We start from the raw sequence: 19,994 nt of genomic DNA on the forward strand, positions 1-19,994 counted from the left end.
ATTAAAAACATCCAATGAGTAGAAGCTCTCTGCCTGGTTGATGCCAGAGAGCTTTGATCTGACAGAAAGGCAATAATAATAATTCTTATGACCAACACACAAGGTTAAAGGTTAACATTAAACCTGAGACAGATTGGTTAATATACATATATATATATATATGGACAGATAACCCATCTCACCTAAAAGTCCTTTAACTGTTCGTATTTATAATCCTACCATATGATGTTTACCAGCAGGTGTCAGTGGTCACCAGTTTACTTTTTTCCATGTGGACTTTTAAAGTAAAGCCAGCTGGTTTTAAAGACTTCAAAGTCCTTACTTTCTGTTTGCTGTTGTGCCAAACACACATTTCCTTCCTGCTTTCACAACATGACTGCTGCCATCAGGCTGGGTTGAGATATATCCGTTGACAGGAAGACAAAGACACGATGCATGCCGGGGCACCTTTTCTTGCAGTTTGAATGTGCTTCCCTCAGTCAGTCTACACCGACCTGTAAATGTGATGGATTGCCTTGAAGTTGATTCAGGGTGGAGAGATGAATCCAAATTACTGCGGCAACCTACTGACTTCATAAACAAACAGCTGGACTCGACTACCATGAACTTTCAGAAAAAAGACACGAAAAGAGACTTGAGTGCCTGACATTTCTTTACTTGACACTGCAAATATAATTAAATGATGCAAGTTTTCGCCTAACTTTTAGGTTTATACTTATACTTGGTTCAACTATGATGTTTGCATGAAGCTGCATGTTATACAAAGCAATGCATGTATTTAGTTTACGTCTATATTTTCAAGCTGAATCATCCCAAGATTAAAAAGACTGAACTAAATCACATCACCAAACTCCAACAGCCTAAATGCAAGAAAACCTTAATAAAGCTTCATTAGATAAACTCTGACAAAACTTTGCAGGATTAAGAATTATTGATATTATAACCACAGACTGTATGAAAGGTGAGCATCATAACACCATCTTAGTTTGGATACAAGACCCTGAGGACGCTACAATCATAAAGCAGCTGATTTTAGACTGACTGAGGTTCCAGATGAAAATAAAGTTATCAGATGCATAACTCCTAACCCCTTTACCTGGACCACATGAGGAAGAAGGTGAAGTGAAAGTATCTGTGCTCTTATGCCGAGTCCCAGTCACAGGCGAATTCTCGGGCTTGGCTTCTGTGGTCAGACCAGAGTAAAGGAGCACATCTTCCTCACACGGCGTTTAGAGTCAGACGTGATGCTTCTAATCCTGCCAACAGTCTGTATCATAACAGTCTCATGTCGTTTGTTCCCTTCTTCTGTCACTTACCTTGAATCCACATTGATAAAATGTTGCAACCACCTGGACGATCACTGACGCACCAGCAGGAGCCACAAAACCGTGTTTCAGAATAAAAAGCACCACTGAAGCAAAACCACATTCAGTTTGGTTTAAACTTTAAACGAGTTCATTTTTATTAAAAATCCCTTGGTTCAACAGTGATTGACAGCTGTTGTTTCACATGTGAAACTCAACTCAGTTTCTTCAAAGTATCTTACAATGACATGAAAGCAAGAACTGTGCGTACAGATGAGTGAGAGCAGGAAAACTGAAACGAGCGCAGCCCTGATCCAGGACTCGCAGTGCTGACTTCAGTCACCGAGCGGCATGCACGATTCGTTTTGAGAAAGGTTAAACTGGCAGGTTTCCATTCCAGCCAAAATGCCCACTTCTTTCCATGAGTACAAAAGATACCAGCATAGACCAGCTGTGTGTGCTGAGGCCAGCGTTTTAATGTTAGACCAGCCTCAAGTTGCCCACTCTGTGATACCAGCACACTGAAAATGACTACATGTTGAAATCACAGGTCAGAACCTGAAAGCTTCCAATTAAAGTTTACAAAGACCAAGAAAAGATGTGAAAGATTTTAGATCTAAATCTTTGGAGTATCCAACCTGGAGCTCTGCCACTTCCTGTGCTGCGGGACAAGCGGACTCCATAAACCTTGTGTCTGCTCTGTATTCATGTTCGTTGTTTTATTAAACTACATTTTGTCATTTTTCCAGGATGAACTCATCCTCAAAAACTTATGTTAAAGGCAGCTGGCATGATTGGTGTGAGGGGCATTTCTATATCCACACATGGAAAGTATAGCAGCTGAAATCCCACTGAGCAGCTTCCCCCGTTATCCAACCCACAACAGGACAGCACAGACGATAGCAAAGGTCAGGACCTGTTACTGCTGTGGTTCTGTTGAACTGTGACGTGTTTTATCAAACTGATTCAGGACGCACCGAGACTGGATTACGATCTAGAGTTAGCATTAGCAGCGAATTAGCCGCTCGGGTTTAAGCACAGCGTGGAGCTACGTGAGCTGTGCTGACAGCGACTCCACCTGGGCTCGCATTATAACGAGCTCTAAACACTCCACCACTGTTGGATTTATAGCAAGTGCTCTGCTCTGTTAGACAAGACGAAAGTCAGCTCTGTGATTACGCCATTATTGGAACTTGTCCCTTTAGGGTTGGGGGGTGGGGACCTCCAGGCCTGGAGGGCCGGTGTCCTGCAGATTTAGATCTCACCCTGGGTCAACACACCTGAATCACATGAGTTCATTAGCAGGCCTCTGGAGAACTTCAGGACATGTTGAGGAGGTCGTTTAGCCGTTCAAACCAGCTGTGTTGGATCAAGGACATCTTAAACCTGCAGGACACCGGCCCTCCAGGCCTGGAGTTGCCACATCTGCTTTAGGGGGATGCTAGAAAGTTGTAAACGGGGAAACCGTCAGTCCCTCTACCATCGATCCGACGCTCTGTATGTGTTAGCAGCACTGAGCACAAGTCTCTCTCACTGTCTGGTGAGCTTTTTTAAGCCCACTCAGTAACGGACATGTCTGAGACTTCGAAGCAGTGCTTGGTATGAGCATCGTTGTCCAAAGGTTCGAAACAAAAAGAAGCTGTTACGGTTTCTCTCCTTTATTATTTACTCCCCTTGTGCCAGGGGAACGTTTGGATTCTCCAGCGCTTCACTGTTTTTGAATGAGAAAAATAAAATCCAATCACAATGGATGAAACTGAATCTCATATACAAGGCTCTGCGCCATCACGCGAGCCTCAGTTTCATCGGCCGTTTGGCCAGCGGCCGTCGACGAGGCGTTCAGCATTTACACGAGTGCACCCCTGCTGAACGTGACTGTTGACCATTTACCTGGTAGCAGACAAACGGAGGACTGAGCTGACCCGTGTTGTATTTCAGCTTTTGCTTACACAAAACCACAAACAACAGGCCAATGACGTACATACATTATCACTAGCACACCAACTGTATTAACCTGTAAGTATATCACATCTTTTCAATGATTGAAGGAAAGCAGTGCTGAATCAAGAGCTGAAGGAAAACTGAAGTCATCACAGCAAATTTACATGTCAAACCAATCCAGCTCTTGAAAACAGAGCACACTCAGTCACATGTACATAAACCTGTACAGTATTTACACATGTGCAAAGGAAATGAACATCAAAAATCAAAGGTGAGTAACCCAGACCAAGCATTAGTTTGGCAAACGCCTCTGTCGACCAGAAACGACTCCCTAAACATCCACATATGAGAGACAAGCAAAGGAAACGTCGTCCGAGTATTGTAATACTGATTTCTGTGGTATTGCTGGTTGTACCAAAAGCGCTGCAGGCTCACGAGACGCTGTGCATCTCAACCACATACTCTGCCAATGAGGTGTTTGAGTGCAATATCAGTGAGGTCACTCTAGTGTCAAAATGACGGCAAGGCCGATGTCATCCGCACGATGCCAGTGAATAAAGCTATCAGAGCTAAAAGCATGGGGGAAATGAATGAGGGGGGGGTCTGCCACAGTTACAGAGCTGTGAGCTAACAAAGACATTGTATGTTTGTGAGTTTTCACTGTTTTCATTTAAAATGTGTCAAAGTACACACATTATGTATAACCTGAAAGGCAAAAGGGTCCCAGGCATGATCCTGTGCCAAGCGCTGCAGCTTAATAGGCTTAGAATTAGCCTGTCAGGAGCATGAAGAGCAGGATTACTGTAAGAGCCAGAGGAAAGGAGGCAGTGACACAGTGAGAGCAGATCAGGTTAAACACATACAAAACACAAGAGCTTTACACGTCAACGAAAACAGAGAAGATCCTCAGGAGGATGGAGAGTGCTGATGCTCTTCCTCTCGCCTTTCCTGAAGATGAGCTGCAGCGTGCATAACTAACAACAGCCTGGAAAACAAATACCTGCGTGGTTATCAGCCTGCAGCACACACTGCAGGAGGTCGTCACGAACCGTGTTAACTGTAAGTGCTTTGCTCCACTCGTCCCTTTTACACATCAGGTGTGAGCATGTGTGAATACTTGTGTCAGCACTCTTAAACAGTCTAACTGGACATTATTGGTTTTTCTACCCAACACTGAGTCTGACTGCACCACAGCTCAGATTCCTGTCTTTGTGAAGGATCATTCGGATTTATTATTCCATTATTCCTACTGGGTGTGATGCACGCTGAACAATGATCATATTAAAGTAAGAACAACAGTAATCGCTCTCATTAGTGGTGTCCCAATAATCCAACTCCTTAATCACAAAGTCGCCTTTATGAGGGTAAAACTCGAGGCCAGAGCCTCTATGATTACAGGCTGGAACAGATCAGGGCTTCGCCTGTGACAACTATTTAATAAAGAAGCACTAAGGGGATTTCCCAACTCTCTGAGATTGAAAACATTTGTATCACGGTGTTATTTCATGGTGGTTTTAAGGTGTATCACATTCATATTAAACTTCAGCTACAAGACTTATACAAGCGTGTTTTGGTGATGCATCTACCTGACTTTGGTCGGCTTTAGCAGCCTGCAGTGCAGCACCTGCTGACATAATTAGGAGTCGACACCAGAGGCCACAAACTGGTCAGCAGTCGAGCCTAACTGGACTGTTTTCAGCTGGCCACCTATGACCAGTAACCAGCTGGTAAACCTCAGATATACGTGATTCTCTGCTGACCATCTCGTGCCTCATGTTGCAAGGATATTAAACATATTAAATACAGCGTCTTACTCCGTCTTGTCCTTTTCTGCAGCAGTCTTTCTTATCTGACTGAAGTCATGTAAAGATGCCCTGAAATGACAGAATTCAGTCTAAAGGGGCTTCGGTGCAAACCACAGACTGGAACAAACATGTAATAAACCTGAATGATCCTTTGTCTGCCTCACTGACTGGATGACGTGCTCAGGGCTAAAAGTATTTCTGTGTTTAAGGCTCTATGTTAATAACAGGGACCGCTCTCCATCATTATACATTCTGATCATGCGGCCAGGGGTGTGTCTGCGACTGGCCAGCCTATCTTACAGTCTGCAAAGGGGAGAAACCCCCAACCACGAGCCCCTGCTGGCTGGACACTTGCTGATAAAGAAAAAAAAGTCCCCCACCCATGTTACTAATATGTAAGCACCAAAGTTTTTATTTTCCCCCTCACACGACCAAGGAGCAGAACGTCCCTCGACAGCGAGCTTTTGTCTTCAAACACCATCGAGCTGTACGCCATTAATACCTGAGCATTCAGGGCATGTTTGTATTTGAGTCCAATCTTCATGTAAATTGTAAAACCCACAAACAACTTTGCAGCAACACGCAGCACGATGAGGTGGCTGGATGCAGTGTCGGCCCTTTGGGTGAATGTGAGCACAAGAAATCACAGGATCATGTCTCATATTGCATTTAGTAACACTTAGCACCGAGGTTTGGGTGGCATTTGAAGACAAAGGCTCTGACTGTCTTTTCTACCTGAAAGCAGGAGTTTCTAGGGTCACGCTGCTCTTCCGTCATGCTTCAGATGAAATGAAGTGGAAGCTGTGATTAGCCTGAGACTAGGCTGCAGTTTGGAGCAGCAGATGTGACACCTCCCCCCTTCAATATAAAGTCGTAGACCGTGGGTGCTTTGAACAGTGGCTAAAGGATAATCAATATTACAACCAATGACTGTTGCCCATTATGTGACCGTCGTTGTTAACAGCAGCTGATGAGATGTTTGCGTGTGCTTTGCGGCCGAGTTTGCGGTGACGTTTGCTCGTCAATCACGTGTCCCAGTCGAGCTCTCTGCACGCGATGCGGACCAGTCTGAGCTCCAGTTCAAAGGCGTCGGGCCGCTCCTGAGGGTTGGCCGACAGCATCTCCCTGATCAGCTGCTTCATGTGGCTGTTCATGCTCTTTTTCCGGGCAGGGATCAGCAGCTCCATCTTTGGGTTTTCTAACAGGGCCTCTCCCAGCGGCACAATCTCCGAGCCCTGCTGCACGTAGCTCCCCAGCAGCTCCTTCTGAGTCTCCACATCCACAAAGGTGATGCGCTCCACCATAGCCCAGATAATCACCCCCAGGGCGAAGATATCTGCCTTGGCTGTGTAATGGCCCTCCCAGACCTCCGGGGCCATGTAGAAGTCCGTCCCACAAGCCGTGGATAGGAAGCACTTGTTGACGCTGGCCGGCTCCTCGGGGTTGAGCCCGGATGTAGAGCAGACCTTGCTCAGGCCAAAGTCAGCCACTTTGAGGGTGGGCTCGGACGAGCCGGCTGGTGTGCAGGCCTGGGAGATGAGGATGTTGTCTGGTTTGAGGTCACGGTGTATGATCTGATTACGGTGCAGGAAAGCCAGGGCGCTGCCCAGCTGCAGCATGAAGCTGGTGTTGGTCTTGCGGCTAGGTTTGCGAGACAGCAAGTAGGCATTCATGTCGCCGCCGTCGCAGAAGTCCATAACAAACCACAAATAGTAGGCACAGCAAGGGTCAAAGGTGATCTCGCCCTTCAAAGACGTCTCCACGAGCTGCAGAAGAAACACAGAAGATGAAAAGTGCGTGCACATAAGCAGTGCTGGCATTTTCCATGTAACGATTGTGACATACGGCCTAGATCAACACATTTATGGCGTGTCTCAACATAGATGCTCTTTCTGGTGGCAGATGGCTGCACAACATTTAGGAAACAGCAGTTTATAATTGATGCCCAATGCTGGTAGTGTAGAGCCATTAGACTATTACAGCACACATCCCTACTATACACCAGTCCTCATTTAATCATTAGTAATTATTCAAGTCCGACTCCCTCTCACAACATTGTAGCATGTTTATCTTAAAACATAAATCGTCACAGGGGACTGTTGTCAGCCCGACGCTTTGAACTGAGCTAAACTGTGACTGGCTCTATGAAAGCACATTCGGCCAGTTTCCTCGTCTGGAGCATTTGGATGGCTTTTTGTTGTTGTTTTGATCTTTTTTTTTTGTAACTCTGATGCGTTACAAAAAAACCCCCAATTAATTCAAACAAATTTGCACTTCACAATACAAGAAAAAAAAGGATACTCCTAACTACTTTGAATGGAACTTGCTGCAGGAATTCTGGCGAGCTGTTGTTGGAAACTCACTCTTTGACCAGTCGATGGTTTATCCTGATAATTTACCAAAAGCTGTGATCAGGCTGAGGAGCAGAGGAACTGATTGTTCAGCATCCTGCAAGAATGTCGCAAAATGTGATAGAATCATCAGGTCCTGCTGTTTTGCCATCAGGGAATGATTGTATAGCCTGGATAACCTCCTGAAGAGTAAACTCAAGATAATCCCAGTCGGAGTTCCTCAGTTTAGGCAATGGGAGAGAATCGAAGAAGCCATTAAGATCAGATTGTAACATATTATGCGTAAGAGAACATAACTCACTACAGAGCTCGCTGAAGCGACGGTTTATATCAAGTGGGTTAGTTAGCAGAGTTTGGGATTTGATGCTGTGTATTGCTCTTGCTATGCTGTCGTGATAGCAACATACCAGGTTTATCCCCAAACTCAAAATGCTTTTGTCGCAATTTCCAAAGTAGATTACTGACTAGGCCACTCGTTATGTCATTATATTCGTATTTTAAGTTCACTATCTCATTATAACACACAGGAGATGCAGAGACTTGATACGATCCAGGTCAGGAGGAACACTGTTGATTTCTCTCTTTCTTTTTTAAGAGCTGATGTGTAAGAGATTATTTCGCCCCTCAAAACAGTTTTCAGTGCGTCCCATGAAGTCGAATCGGATACCTCACCATTATCGTTTACTTCTATGTAATTCTTCAATTTGCAGGTTATATTCTTAACAAAAATGTCATCCTTAAGAAGGTTAGTGTTAAGTCGCCAAGAGTAAACCTGTTTGGAAGTCCATCGCTTCTGCTTATCCTTTTTTTTTCAGGGTTGCGGGGGGGGGGGGCGCTGGAGCCTATCCCAGCTGTCATAGGGCGAGAGGCGGGGTCCACCCGGGACAGGTCTGTCGCAGGGCCAACACACAGGGACAGACAACCAGTCACACTCACAGTCACTCCTGCATTCACACCTATCCCCACTGTTTTGGAAGTGAAAGATTTAATGATATTGTTAAGGGACTACAGTCAGATATTAATATATTATGATACTTGGAGTTGGCGACTTGAGAAATGAGACGTGAGCTCAGCAGAAAATGGTCGATCCTGGTATAAGATTTATGAACATGTGAGCAGAACGAGTTCTCTCTACCTGTAGGACGTTGAATCCTCCAAATATCTACCATGTCCCTGGTTTTAAGAAGATTGTTTAAACGTTTTGAAGAAGCTGTTTCTGACACTAATTGTGTAGATGATCCATCTAGGAAGGGGTCAGGATAACCGTTAAGATCTCCAGCCACTATTATATTAGGATCATTATCTGGGAGCAGATCAAAAATTCTCTTAAAGAAACTCTGTTCATCTGCGTTTGGGCCATATATATATTTAGGGGTATTAATGGGTGAGAATATCTACCTAGGGGATCGGTAACCACAGAAGTCATCTGGAATGGGACGTTCTTCCCAAATAGTACCGCGACACCACACGTGTGAGGTGAATGGTGACTGATATATCTGAGATACCCAGTTGCACTTTAATCTATGTTGTGTATCTTTGTGTAGCAATGTAACACAATGCTACCTTATATCGCTTCCCAGCTACACAAAGCTCAGACTCTACACGCCTCAGTTAGCATAGTAAACTTTTACGTTTGGGAGAGTTACCAGGAGAAGCCTCAAAGTTTGCATTCGAGCAAACCACAAGATTTCTGAAAGAGCCCTGGGGGAGATATTTGGCCATAACATCATATTTTATGAAAACCAAACACAGCCCATCAGCACAAACATCTCCTAGCAGCTGTCAAGCATGGCTGTGGAAGGGTGACTGTATGGGCCGTGGGCACCTGGCAGGCATCGCGTGAACAACCAACTCCTCTGTATTCTGCACTGAGGCTGCGAGCTAAAGCTGGGGAACATTTCTGCAGCAGGACAATGATCTCAAACACAAATCAACAACAGAAGAGCCTAACAAAGAAAATAATCAGGTGTTGCAGTGGCCCAATCCAAGTCCCGACTGCATGGAGTCTGTTCCCTGATTTTCTTTCCCCAACAGTTCAAAAGCACCAAGAGGTTTACTGGAGGTCCTGGAGGCAGCCACCCTTTTTCTTTTTTAAATCAGGCCACTGAAGTTTGTGCAATGTCATTTGTCCCAATACTTATAACAGCTCTTGAAATCACAACTGAAATGCTTTAACCTCCTAGGACCTGGGTCCACATATGTGGACATCACATTTTGGGTTATTTAGACCAAAATACTCAATTTTGCTCTACAGGGGCCTGATATGTACTCACGGGGACGTTATACTGCTACTGTTCTACTGAAATTTTAAACTAATATCCTCATGTGGCTCTCATTCTTCTTAGAAACAAAAATCAGGTAAAAAAATAAAATAAAATCTGGTAATTCTTTGTTTTTACATTCATCGGGACCCAATTGGGCCAAATATCAAAGAGAAATTAAAATGCTGCTGTGGAAGAGCTCAGGTTAAATGTGCTGCTGAAAATCATCTAAATCAGCATAAAAACAGTAGCATAAACTTGTTTTAACCCTTGTGTGGTGTTCGTATTTTTGTTACTCAGCCAGTGTTCATGGGTCTGGTGGACCCGCTAGAGTTTTGGCTTTCCAAATTAACACTATCAAACAATTTTATGTTAAATTACTCAACAGATGTTTACTTCATCCCAATTACAAACCATATGAACAGCAAACATGGTTAATTTTTTCCCTTTACCTTTGTTAGATCACATTTATGAATTAATGTGCTTCTCGTTTTTCTTTTATATAAAATGTTATAAATAAATCAGTTATAATCAAGTGGAGTGAGTGGAAAGACACAACACATTTACACGTGAAAAAATCATTAATTGTTTAATTTTTCTTTTGAAAAAAACTGAACACGGGTCTCACAGACCCGAACACCATACAAGGGTTAAACAGATGGTTGTCAGAGGATTCACCACCCAAACACATACTGCAAATTATCCCACAAGTGGTGTGGTCAGATACTCCCACCCATTATCACTCACTGTACTGTAAGCATGTACTGGAATATTACAACTAAAAAAGGAGAGCTGGAATAAAAGGATTCTGGGAAAGTTTCCAGTGCTAGCACTGCAAAAGGTGAATGAACGGCTTCAAAACAGCCCTGTGAGCTGCTCAGAGGCAGTAATCAGGCGTGTGGAGAGCTCCTGAAGCTGCTCCAACAGTCATACTGCGCAGCCAATGCACGGCAGGCAGCAGCACACATGACTCCAGTCTCACCTCGCCAACAAACACAAAGCTGCCCACTGACGACCCACTGAATCAGTGCGGTTATCGGTCGGATTCAGGTCGTCATAAATCAATCAACATAAAGTATAATAAACAGAACAAAATGTATTGTGTAATTGTGTTAGTCTGCTGTTTCCCACAAATACAACTTTTAAACAATGTTGTTAATGTTTAATTTGTTCTCATCTTTAGATTTTTGTGATTTCTTTTTCCTTGATATTATTATAACGTTTTAAATCTTAGTGTTGTGTCAGCGGCGATGTTGGAGGCAGGAGGACGACACCACAGAGAAGCTTTATGGCTGTAAAACAGGAGAACACACTGAGAGCGCCAAACAGGATGTTAGGGGCAGCGTGAGACGGGGGCACATGATCAGCTGTTGTGACCTCTCAAGGGAGCAGCTGAAAGAAGAAGATGATGATGATGATGTTCCACCCTGGCAGATTTATTAGTAGCTCTACATTTCACTAATCACTGCATCGCAGCTGAACGATGCGTTATCATCACGATGCCCGAGGCTCTAACCTGTGCATCCTGCCTTTAACCAACTTCAGCACATGTTTGAAAACTAAAGGTTTCTGAAGTGCTGCACTAAGTGCCGGAGATTATATTTGAGAAATAATTCACTGGCTACAGTTCAAGCACATTATTGATTATTGATCTAAAACAGGTTCTGCTTTCAAACAATGTTATCACTTTAGCATGAAGTTATAAAGAACTGCTAAACCTCCATAAAGCTTCATATAATATTGCCCAGCATGGTGATAAACAATCACAAAGGGTCTTTTAAATTCATCAAAGCAAACTGAAGGCAAAATCAGGCACACTGCATGTTAACAGGCTGCACACGCTAACAACATGAAACTGTCGGCTCCACGCAGCAGCAGCAGCTACAGAGTCTGAGTCTAAAAAGCCAACACGTGGATAAATCAATGACAGCACCGAGCTTCCCTCTGACTCAGGAATAAATGGGAGTCAAAAATAATAAACATTTAACTATCAGATCAGATCATTTAACTAAATTTTTACAAGTGCCTTTGTGTAAGTCACAATCTACAGTGTATAAATGGATAAGCTCATTCAGTCAACATCGAAGCATTGAAGCATTAGAAATAATTTCCCCAGGGATCAATAAAGTATTCTGATTAATCAGACTCTGCATCAGCATTAATGTTGTCAGGTGTAAACTGTACGTCTGACTGTCACCGTAGCACACTGGAGGGTTTGTGTTCTCCTATCACCTCAGACGCTGTCATGTTCTTATCTGGTTGGAGAGCCTTTTTGTCCAGTACCTGACAAACTGGTTTTTCCTCCCAAGTCCTGCTTCTTAAAGAATCACAACCTGCAAGACGCTAAGGCAGGAAGTCACCTGCTGGGCAACAGTGTGACGAATGCATCTATAAATAAAGACAATTCCATGAATGAATCGTGTGTTTTGGTCACATCAAGTATCACATCTGAACTTGTATTACTTCTTTGATCAATGTGTGTTTAACTGGCTGAGGGGACAAGATGAGTTTGGCATGAGCCAACGGGAGATTTCAGTTTCACTTCTGCAGGATCGCTCCGAGCACGATTCCTTTTTCTGTAACCCCGAGGTCAGCACAGGAACTAATGTGAAGTTAAAAACAAGCAGAAGCCATTAGCAGAGCGGTGCTCTGTAAAAGCATTTAGAAGAAGAAGAAGAAAGTGTACTTTATTGGTCCCCGTAGGGAAAATCCCTCTCTGCATTTAACTCATTCACTCAGTGAAGCAGTGGGCAGCCATTGGGCGCCCGGGGAGCGGTGTGTAGGGACGGTACCTTGCTCAGGGGTACCTCAGGGTAGCTGTTCAGGGGAATCGAACCCCCGACCTTCCGATCATGGGGCCACCACTCTACCTACTGAGCTATCCCTGCCCTACATGCACACAGTGACATCTGTCAAACAGAAAATACTGGAAGTCTGAGATTAGCACTTCCTGTTTATCATTTACACGAGCTGTGTTCAAATAGCCGAGTAGGTCGCTTGCTCACTACATCAGCAGGCAGACTCTACCTGCACACGCTGCTTTCACAGGACTCTTTGCCTCGTGGTTTCACAGCTGCTAGACCCACCGTTACAGCAGCATTTCCTGCATTTATCAGTCTGTCACGTCACTGTGGAGGAATTTTGCCCCATTTTTCTTTATAACATTGTTTAAGTTCATTGAGGTTTCTGGACATTTGTTTATCTGCAGCTTTCTGCAGGTCCTACCACAGTAACGGAGCCAGTCGGCGGTCACATGTTGACGTGTGGACACGGACACACCTTTATTTGTTCATTTCTTGTAGTTTGTGTTTACAGTCACACTCCTGTTGTGTGGCCCAGTTTAAGCCAAAGTTAAGCTCAGGATCAGTAACATGTTTAAACAAAACTAGCATCCTGACAACTGACCTCCAGGACACTCTGCTGTACAGAGGAGTGCACGGCAGCTCACTGACTGCAAGAAGCTCAGACTGCAGAGCAAGCCTAAGTCATCATCCTCTATTACGATAGGTCGGTTTGTCCTGATATGCTGTTTGGTTTGGGCCAATCGTGGCACTACTATAGGAAATAATCTCTTGTGTGTCAAGAGGACTTTGACCTTCATATGTGCGTGTGACGTTCTTTGCCTGTAATATCACCGACCACCATGTGTAAACTGGTAGATCATATATCTAAAGGCCTTCTCAAATGGACGCACAATGTAGTCTTTCACAACAACTGTATAGTTTCACTGGACGAATTCGCAGCATTTTCAAACCCAGCTCAATTTTTTGGATCCCAATAAACAATCCGACCAATCAGGTCACTTGATTTGGCAACAAGTGCGCTCACAGCTCAAGGCGCACACCTGTACTGAACAGACATCGGCATGGAAATAGTCAAACAGCACACAGGTAAACTTTGCTGCGGCTCACTGGGCCCTGTGAAGTGATTTCTCTGCCTCCTCAGCTGTGGTTCAAACTGACCCACTGACATCCTGTAATATGTATGAAAGCGACCGTGACACAGCTTCAGCTCCAGGATCAAACCACGATATTCTCCCTGCTGCTGCGTCCTCGTGAGAACAGTAGGAGCCGTAATCACAGGTTCTTATTTAGGAACCTCAGCACCAGCTCACCGTTGCTTTTATTTTTGTTCCACAGTCCATTTTTATGTAAAGAAATAACACAACAGGTGGAGAACAAGGAGCAGCTCTGACAAACTCACTGCAATGAACAGAATTACAAGAGCACAGTTTCTCTGCTGGGTTAGCTGTGTAGAGAAATACCCACAGAACAATCAGAACATCTGTTACAAACCAAGCTGTGTTTGACTCGTTTTAACTTGTGAATTCTCACATTTTGATCTGATATTATTACTACTGTTTGTTAAAATGACTGTTTTAGGACTAAAACAGTCATTTTCTTTACCTTATACAGTGAAGCAGTTATAAAAAGTGAACACAAACACAGACGAACTACACCCATCGTTAGGGATGGGTATCGAAACCCGGTTCTTGCTGAGAACCGGTTCCCACTGTTTCAGTTCCTTGGAAGTGTTTGCCATTTTTGCAAACGATTCCCTTATCGATTCCAGTCGCCCCGAATGACGTCACCACGTTGCGGAGCGTCATTTACCTGGCAGGAAACACGGCGCCTAAGCGGCTCAAACGCTCAAAAGTTTGGTTACACTTTACGAGAACGGATGACAACAGGGCAACTTGCAATACTTGCAAAGTAGATATTTCATTTAAGGGAGGAAACACTACGAACATGCAAAAGCATTTGCTCACAAAACACGCGATGACCTTAAATGAATGTCGTGTTTTTAATTCTGTGAATCTCAGCCCAGCAGCAGCGGTAACGTTTGCACGTCCTCTCCCGTTAATGCAGCAGGTAAATAATCAACTAACAGTGCATATATGATCTGCCTTATTACAAACCTGCCATTACTGTGCACTTAGGTGGCCATGATGAGACAGAGTCTGGCTCAGATGCTGGCAGTTCTCGCTGCAGTCTGCCGGTAGCGTCTCCTTTCAGGCCAGGATAGACTAATGTTACTGAGCAGTGACTACGTTTTTGGTCAAAGGTTTGCACCCGTTTGCCACAGCAGATGATTTTCAGTAAGTGAATGTGTTTAATTGTAGGCAGGACATTACTGGATATTCTTGTGTAATTGCTACAGAATAATTTATGTTATACTTTGTTATTGCTACAGAAGAATATTTATTTTATTATTTTACATTTACAATGTTTTTCCTGGGGACCCTGTGACACCCCATTGAAGAGCTGTAGGCTGGATCTCTTAAGATCTCAGTGTTGGGTTTGTAAGGCCATGTTACTCCTAAATTTCTACCTTGTTCAAAGAGAAGATATAAAACGAAGTTCTAAGCTAATCGACCCTAGTGTTCTCCTTTTTAAAAAAGAATCGATAAAGAATTGATAAAGAATCGAATCGTTAAACAGAATCGAAAATGGAATCGGAATCGTGAAAATCTTATCAATACCCATCCCTAGTGATCGTGACTGATCCCATGGGTCATGTGTTCTCACCTCAAGGTAGAGCGGCGAACTGGAGCCGTGGTTCATCCTCTGGGCTAGCTGGTCCCGCTGCAGGATACACTCCTCCAGGTGGATGACATTCGGGTGCTGGCTTTGGATGCTGCTGAGGGCCCAGAATTCCCGAAGGGCCAGTTCGACATTTTCTGGAGAGTGGCAGCGAATCTTCTTCACCGCCACCCTTGCCCCTGTACGCTTCACTACTGCCTCATAGACCACACCGTAACTGCCACGCCCCACCTCCTGGATGAGTTCGTACTTCGGCTGGCTGCTTACCATCCTAGTCCTCACTGTGGAGACATATTGTGAGAGTTAAGCTCGCCCTCTGCACTCTGTTGACATGCTAGCATGCTAGTATGATCCCATGGAGTGTATAACGCATGGACGCAGCCACCCAATGCAAACTCATTAGCTAACAACTTGTCAACTGCAAATCATTAGCCAAAGACAACCCCACAGGTAATGCTCCTTTCTGATACTCGAATACCCACAAATACAAAGCAGGCTTATTGATTCCAGTGACTGAGCCCATGATTCATAGACTTTGATAGGACCACAAGTCTTTTTGCAACCACAGGTATTATTGTGTCCTGGTGGAAAATCATTTCGCCTATCCAGGGTTGCTTCACTGTGACTCCAAAGCTACGTCCGTCTGCATCCACCCAGTGAAAACTCATAAAGAATCGCATATAAAAAGTACAAGCTGCTCCCTTACTTAGCCAGAAAGACTGGACACACTGGAGAAGCCATTTTTCAGGATCTATGTCAGACGTACGAATTTCCCTTTGAGATCAATAAAGTTACTCTTGCTCTTGTAAGGGGCTGCCACAGCAGATGGTAAATATGTTTACTGTGGGTGCTCTTCCTGCCACAAAGCTCCCAGAGAGCTGTGCCTCCTGCTCTCATTCACCTAACACGCAAACGTTGGGTGAATGAGTTAACACAACAAACTCTGTGACAAATAAAGACCTAAACAGTTGTCAGGTGCCTCTCCTCTGAGTCTCTTTGCCCACAGTTCAACTTCACACTCTTTACCAGCAGAGTCGTGTTTCTGCTCTGCAGCCTCTCTGAGGTCACCAAACCAGTTCTGTGTCTGTCCGTCTGCTGTGATTTTGCAACACCAGCGTAATGATTTAAGACTTTATCCTAAAACATGAAAAACAATTTGGCTCACTAAAGTAAAAACAATGGAGGAATCCAAACGCTGTTTGGAATCAAAGAACAGCAGCAATGACAAACACCGTGGGTGAGTAACATGTCCACAGTCCACAGTGAAATATTCAGGACACAGAAACATTCTTGAAAGCAACAGTTTGGAGATTACATGTTTAAACTGTTTAGACCACAGCTCGTGATAGTTGGTCCACATTTCTCCTCACTGCTCATATTAACATCTGTGTGCTCCTGAACAGTGCTGAAGCCAGCTGAGATCACACTGTGCTCCTGGGAAGTGTGAAGCCTGGATCCTACTCGGCTGAGACAAAGACACTGACAGCCGGAGACGTCACAGCCAGGCTGCATGCGGGACATGCATACTTGCATACTTGGTGCACTGCAATTTACATTTCTGTGGATGAATCCACAAGGGTCACAAAAAACATCAGGCGCACGACCAGCACAGACCTGTGTGATGATGTCGCTCTGACCCGAGCACAGCAGGCTGTAGAACTGACAGCACAATTACCTTCATATAGACCGTCAACTAGGGCTGCCACAAACCATTATTTTGATAGTCGACTAGTCACCGATTATTTATGCGATTAGTCGACTAATCAGATCATCATCCATTGGACGCAAAACTACAGCTTATTGCACCAGCAGCATCTGCTCTTATATAACTATCATTAGCTTACAGCTTTAAGCTTTTAAGGTGCTAACTACAAATAAAGACAAGATGATAGTTTATTCAATTTTAATGAAATTTGCGGATTGTTTCGGTGAAGTTTAATAAACTCCTTCTATCTAAAATATAACAGGACACCGGAGTAAATTCTGGAGCATCTCACACTTCTGATAATCAGCTGTCTGCTTGATGTTTATTCAGCTGTGTAAAAACTATAACTTTAATCTCAGACAAACTGATTTACTCAGGAACAAATAAAACACTGAAAAAAAGCCAAACAACAACATTTTAATTTATCTAAGTGACTCATATATATTTAACCTGAGTAGCGAAAGACGGCGGTGGGTTTGAAAACAATTTGCCGGGAGTCCGGTGTTCTCACGGCTCTAGTTAGCCTAGCCCCCGGCTCGCTATCGAGCTAGTGGGTAACAGACGTCTCCGAAAACGTCGGAGCGCTTTTGAAAATATGTGGTGTCCTGATAAACTGAGCCGATATTTGAGGTTTACACAGCTACATTCTTACCTGAAAATATGTTAAACGTTTATTTTGTGACCCAGAAAGAATAATAAGAGTAATATTAAAACTAACTAGCTGCCGCCATTGTTGGAAACTGCGCTGGGCCGCGCTATGAATTCTGGGACACAGCTGCTTCTTCTTCTTCGGGGTTTAACGGCAGCTGGCATCCTTGTACATGCAGTGCTGCCATCTTCTGTTTCAGTCCGTTATTACACTCTTAAATCCTGCTACTTATTCCTGCGTCTTTTGCGATCTTACAAAGCTTCAAACGACGCGTCGACTATTAAATCAGTCGTCGACGATTTTGATAGTCGACGTAATCGTGACTAGTCGACAAATCGTGGCAGCCCTACCGTCAACCAAACCATCATTTTCTGCAGTTTTCTTAGTTTAGCTGCAACAACCATTCACAGTTCAGCTTCTTAACAAAAGGCCTGGCAGACAGTTCAGGTAGAAACCAAGTATCTACGAATCACCAACTAAGCGAACGTTCATGTGACTGAGCCGTGACGGGACAGCAGAGGAAACGCTCCCTACGAGAAGCTCCCACACAGAGCCTTCCTGTCACTTACACCTGTACAACATTATAACACTGCTCATATTTTTCAAGAAGACGTGACCTGAGATTGCACTGATGAGCTATCAATACTTCTTTTTCCCTTCATTTTTATTAATCATACTATACTTCTGATTATTGTTACTTTATAACTCAGTGGCATAGAACAGACAGCTGAATGCTGGACAGGACTAAAAACAGGGACAGATTACAATCAATGTAACTACACAGTTATTAGAACGGCAAAAATAAAGATTACAGATATAATGTAATTGGGTGACAACTGTAAGCTGTCAACAAAGTAAATAAATACTACTTAATAACTGTTTACCCAGTGAGCTGTAAAACAGTGACAGAGGCGCCTGCAGACATTACTTTTTCTTGTTGAGTAAGTGATGCAACAAAGAGTCCTACTGTGTCTCAGCAACAAGGCAGCAAATAAAAATTTAGGATATAACAACATGTTATTGTTATTATTATTAATATTATTATTAATACCACCATAGTAATATGGCTTAAGCGCAGCCTGTTACACACCAATGCATGTAAGATAAGTGGAGAAGTGAAAGATAAGTGCCCCCGCCCCTTCCTTTCTCCTGTTATTAAAAAAAGCAGTTTTAACTTTCAATTAATAACAAACACAGGAGGAAACCTGTATAGTATTCAGTTTGTAGCATACCCCTCTGCTGCTCCATTGTGTAAACAGGATTCAACACCATGTACAACTATTGTGTTAACGTGACACCACTACAGGGTTACATCACCTTGCACAGGAGCTGGGTCGTAATCAGATTAGAAAGTACTTTTTTAAGTATATATTTAAGATAAGAAAACTAAGCACAGGCAACATGGACTGCAAACCATCCTTCTCAGTTGGTTTTTCTATACACCAACTGACAAGGATTTTAAAAAATAAATCCATAGTATTTGATGATTTGGGCTATTGGAATACTGTTTCAGCAATACTCGATAAGTAAAACTCACCAGTGTACAAAGTCACCTGGTCACATGTCAATAATAGCTCAGTTATAACCATTTCTTCTTATTATGAAGCCAACTTATGTTAGCATTAAACACCTGTCTATATCCCAATATTCACTGGACTAATCAGAAAACTTCATTCTAAAGGAAGGTGACAGTGACATGTTCGGAGCTGATGGATGTCTCCCAAAAGTCGGCAGCGAAAGGCTGCCTCCCGGACGGAAGGAGCGGTAGCCAGCGTGCTAAGGGGCTGATTACAAATCCACTTGACTGATTGGCTAAGAGGCTAACAGCTATCCGGCCTGCCTACTGTCAGCTAACGATGTTGTTGCTCAGCTAACGTTAGCTAATCACGTTAACCTGAGCTAACAATGAGTCCATATATCTTCAGCACAACTGACACGTACGGTGGTACCGAGCATCTAGCTAGGACAAGTCCATGCCTCTTTAACGGTACCAGCACCGGGGCACAGAGGGGGCAGCGTGATAAGCACAGGGTATTGACAGTTTATTGTCCTCTGTGTGTGTGTGTGTGTGTGTGTGTGTGTGTGTGTGTGTGTGTGTGTGTGTGTGTGTGTGTGCGTGTGTGTGTGTGTGTCATCAGAAAAAAATCCAGCCTCAAAACACACACACGCGACCCAAGTAGCTACAGCAGACGAGACAATAGTTGATATGTAGAAGAAACAACAGTTGTCGGGCCGCGACTGTTATCAAGCTCACCTTCGAGTCGATTCTCGGGGGTTCATTTGTTGTCTTCTTTACTCTCCCTGGCAGCCATTACCGCCGCGCACGTTCTGCTCGCAGTCAAACCAAGAAGGTTTTGTCAAACACTGGACGTGAGAGCGCGCAGCTGCTATGCAGCACAGCGCGTCAGTGGCGATAGAGCGACGACTTCCGGTCA

General features: G+C 43.9%; 1 protein-coding gene across 1 annotated transcript; it reads right to left on the reverse strand.

The window, feature by feature from the left end:
* Positions 1-1,427: 1,427 nt before the first annotated feature.
* Positions 1,428-19,988, reverse strand: pdik1l (PDLIM1 interacting kinase 1 like). Its single transcript, XM_086280813.1, has 3 exons — positions 19,814-19,988; positions 15,191-15,486; positions 1,428-6,816 (listed from the first exon to the last, which is right to left on the reverse strand). The coding sequence occupies exons 2-3, from the start codon at positions 15,473-15,475 to the stop codon at positions 6,076-6,078; spliced, it is 1,026 nt and encodes a 341-aa protein (XP_086136939.1). The 5' UTR covers positions 15,476-15,486; positions 19,814-19,988; the 3' UTR covers positions 1,428-6,075.
* Between the last annotated feature and the right edge of the window lie 6 nt (positions 19,989-19,994).

Source organism: Aulonocara sp. 'chitande type north' Nkhata Bay, linkage group LG22 (assembly GCF_057382095.1).
Source record: "Aulonocara sp. 'chitande type north' Nkhata Bay isolate Kocher_YH1m ecotype deep benthic linkage group LG22, A_spYH_male_GT1.1, whole genome shotgun sequence".
Lineage (NCBI taxonomy): Eukaryota > Metazoa > Chordata > Actinopteri > Cichliformes > Cichlidae > Aulonocara > Aulonocara sp. 'chitande type north' Nkhata Bay.

What these genes read in the sequence shown, in the direction of transcription:
- pdik1l (XM_086280813.1), bottom strand. Translation starts at nt 15,475, where the DNA reads ATGGTAAGCAGCCAGCCGAAGTACGAACTCATCCAGGAGGTGGGGCGT. An exon ending in GTTCGCCGCTCTACCTTGAG is followed by an intron (nt 6,817 to 15,190) that starts GTGAGAACACAT and finishes TTTCTTCTGCAG; the next exon opens with CTCGTGGAGACGTCTTTGAA.